The following is a 3,257-nucleotide window of genomic DNA, read 5'->3' on the forward strand; positions in this document are numbered from 1 at the left end:
ACACCCCACCTGGAAATGAAGGTCACCTCCTTAGCCCTCGTAACACTGCTCTTTGCCGCTCTCTGGATGGAAGCCCACTCATTCAGCTGTAAGTAGAGGGTCAGCCCCGTTCTTTCTCCTAGAGACCCCAGCCTAGATAAGGTGATCTGGAAGGAAAGCTACCCATAGTGCAGAGGAAGGGTGGTCTCACAGGTGAGGGACTGGGCTGAGCTTTGGTAGAACTGGGTCTAGCCCCACCTCTGCCATGGACTCTGTGTGACAGAGCCGAGTCACTGAGGCTGGGATGTCTTAGGATTCTGAACAGCTCGTTCCCATTAAAAGGATGGAAAATAGGCACTGAAATCCCCAGGGCAGTTCTGAAAGCCTCAGCCTTCGTCTCGCCATGGCTTCGTTCCCCGTCTGGGAAATGGAGCTAGCGATCCTCCTTTTGTCTTGTCTGTTTAGATGACAAGAGCAGAGCCCGTGGCTCTGTGCAGCGCCCAGCACAATGGGGCCCCCATCTCTTTCAAAATGGTCCCTTCTGGCCTAAATATCTATGAATCTATGAATCTATGAATCTTTCGGGACCTTTAGGCACAACTGAATCTGAATCTAGAATCATAGAAGACTAGGGCGGGAAGGGACCTCAGGACATCATCTAGTCCAACCCCCTGCTCAAAGCAGGACCAACCCCAACTAAATCATCCCAGCCAGGGCTTTGTCAAGCCGGGCCTTATAAACCTCTCAAGATGGAGATTCCACCACCTCCCTAGGGAACCCATTCCCGGGCTTCTCCACCCTCCTAGTGAAATAGTGTTTCCTAATATCCTGGGCAACATGAGAGGACTCCCTGTTTCTGAAACTAAGCTGGTTCTGTATTGAGAGAACTAATCACAGAGATCCTGCAACTGCCAGGAGCATTCAAGCCATGTGCACGCAGACTGGCTTCCTGCCGCCTTCTGCAAATGGTGCTTCTCCCTCCAAGTTCCATGCAGGTTGCTACAATCAACATAAATTAATTAACCCTTGCAAACCATTGCCCACGCCTCCAAGCAGGGGTCTTAACATCCTTGTCCCCATGCTACCAGTGGGGAAAGTGAGACACAGAGAGGCAAACAGCTAAACAATGAGATCAAGAGTGACTCAGTGGCAGAGCTGGGAATATTATAATTGCAATATTTTGGTGCCAGTGAAAGGCAGAAACCCTCCCATGCAAAACAGCAATGAACCCGATCTGGGGGGTGTCAATGGGAACATCAAATAACTCCCTCCTGACCCCCAGAGAGAGGTTTGGCCGCTTTCCAGCACAGTCACTATTACACATGATTAATCCTGACTATCCAGTTCTTCATTATTATCCGGCATATGAGAACTCACTCATCTTCCTTTCTTCTTTCCAGTTGATAGGAAACTCAACACCTGCTGTTATGCAAACAATTTTGTCAGAAAACCGATCGCTCCAAAACTGATCCAGAGTGACAGACCCACAGACCGTAGATGCTCCCGCCAGGCCGTGATGTAAGTTTCACAGGGTGGCAGACGCACGGGCTTGGTGCTTTTCTTTGCTTTTTGTGTCTGTAACTCCATCTATTTCAGTAAACGCCCCAGAAAAGTCCTTTCCGAGAGCTGCTCATGTTGTGCCCCATTCAATTCCAGGTTTGCTAATCCGTCACCGGATGAGTCGCACGCAGAACGAGCTCTCGGATATACCCCCTTGCAGCAAGGGGTTAATCGTAGCTTCTATGCTAGGATTTCATTACTAAGGCTGGTCTACATGGAAAGTTCCACCCATTTCATTAAAGGTCTGATTTAAAAACCAGTTTTGTTAAACAGATGCCAGTGGCCTTGCTTATTTTAGTTTCCATCAACATCTGTTCCTAATCAACCCGCAACACGACCCTTTAGTGGGAGCATCCACAAATACTTGCACTGGTTTCCCTAAATCATGCCAACTGCTGCAACTTTCTATGCAGCCCAGCCCTAAATACACTGGGGTAAATCATCTGTTACTCCCTGAAGAGTTACTGGGGATCAAAACTGACTGACACTGTAAACATAAAGGAGCAAAGCGCACCATGAGATGAGCTATCCTTGCTCTTTATATTGTGTGTGTGAACTGACAATTTTGTTGCACATTAGCAGATAGCAACGGGGTCTCATAGTCAGTGTGAACTGATGAGATTCCTCTAGAAAAGGACATTAGAAAGGAGCAATAGCTTAACTGAAAAGTTAGAGGAAGGGTAGGTGTCACTGTTAGCAAATGTCTCTGCCTGGCACAATCAGTTCAGATGCTGTAGTGAGAGACGCTCTCAAATAGCTCTGCGTTTGCCCCAGCTCTGGACGCCTGCCCATCAGGATCAGGGCGTCTTGGCTGAAGGTCAGCGGCACTGATCTTAGAACTGAAGTGCACTGAGTCGTGTGGGAGCTCAGAATTGGACTGGCAGGGGATACCTCAGCCTAGGACAGCAGTGCATTGACAAAGCCGGAGGGGGCTGTGCTGGAGTAGTTGGGAGTGCTGCAGGCCAAGATCATGGTGTATTGACCGGTCTGCGTGTGTAGGGGAGGGGGGCACAGATTGCAGTAGCATAAGATGTTGCAGGTCCGGATTGAGGTGTGTTGTCAAAGCTGGGGGAGGTGCCCACAGCAGCAGCCTCACAGCACCATGCCTGGGACCAGCAACTCTGTCAGCCTCCTGCATTCAAGAGAACCGATTTCACTCCGGAACCAGACCGTTTCAGGGACAAGTGCCTTCGTTCCCAGCGCTCTCCCAGTCACTGCCCTGGCCCCTAGCCACGTGAGCCGTGATCAGAGTCTGTGTGCGTCTCTGCCCCATTCCTAAGGGAACCTGCCTCATGGCCCTTTCTCTTTCCTTTCACAGTGTGGTGTTGCGAAGGGGGAAGGAAGTCTGTGTCGATCCCAGTGCGGAATGGTTCAAGACGTACAAAGAAAACCAGAAAAACTCCTTAAAGAAACTTGGCCTGCGGGTCTGAGACAGCAGCAGCTGGGCACGATCTCAGTTTAACACGCCATGTTATTTATATGCACTGATGTACCAGTGTAACGTTTTGCTAATTTATTTTTCTAGTCCTGTTAATTTATGTGAAAAAACCCTTCCATTCCCTCCACCCCTTTTGTGTCCTTTCCCCCCCAAGCATGTGATGGGGCAGCTGGCCAAAGCCACTGTCACGTTCTGCAGACACAATAAAATCCAGTGGTTTCTAACATGTCCCAGTGCTGTCACTGATGTGAGTAGGAAATGTCCTCCCATTTCTGAACAA

The 3,257-nt window shown here is 49.4% G+C and overlaps 1 protein-coding gene across 1 annotated transcript; it reads left to right on the forward strand.

Moving 5' to 3' along the window:
* LOC311532684 (C-C motif chemokine 5-like) lies at positions 1 to 2,969 on the forward strand (the record flags this gene model as incomplete). The annotated part of the gene is made up of 3 exons (XM_084651362.1): positions 1 to 88; positions 1,380 to 1,497; positions 2,858 to 2,969. The coding sequence occupies exons 1-3, from the start codon at positions 16 to 18 to the stop codon at positions 2,967 to 2,969; spliced, it is 303 nt and encodes a 100-aa protein (XP_084507488.1). The 5' UTR covers positions 1 to 15.
* Positions 2,970 to 3,257: the final 288 nt, after the last annotated feature.

The sequence above is a fragment of the Lepidochelys olivacea genome, assembly GCF_965140295.1.
Source record: "Lepidochelys olivacea isolate rLepOli2 genome assembly, chromosome: 17".
Lineage (NCBI taxonomy): Eukaryota > Metazoa > Chordata > Testudines > Cheloniidae > Lepidochelys > Lepidochelys olivacea.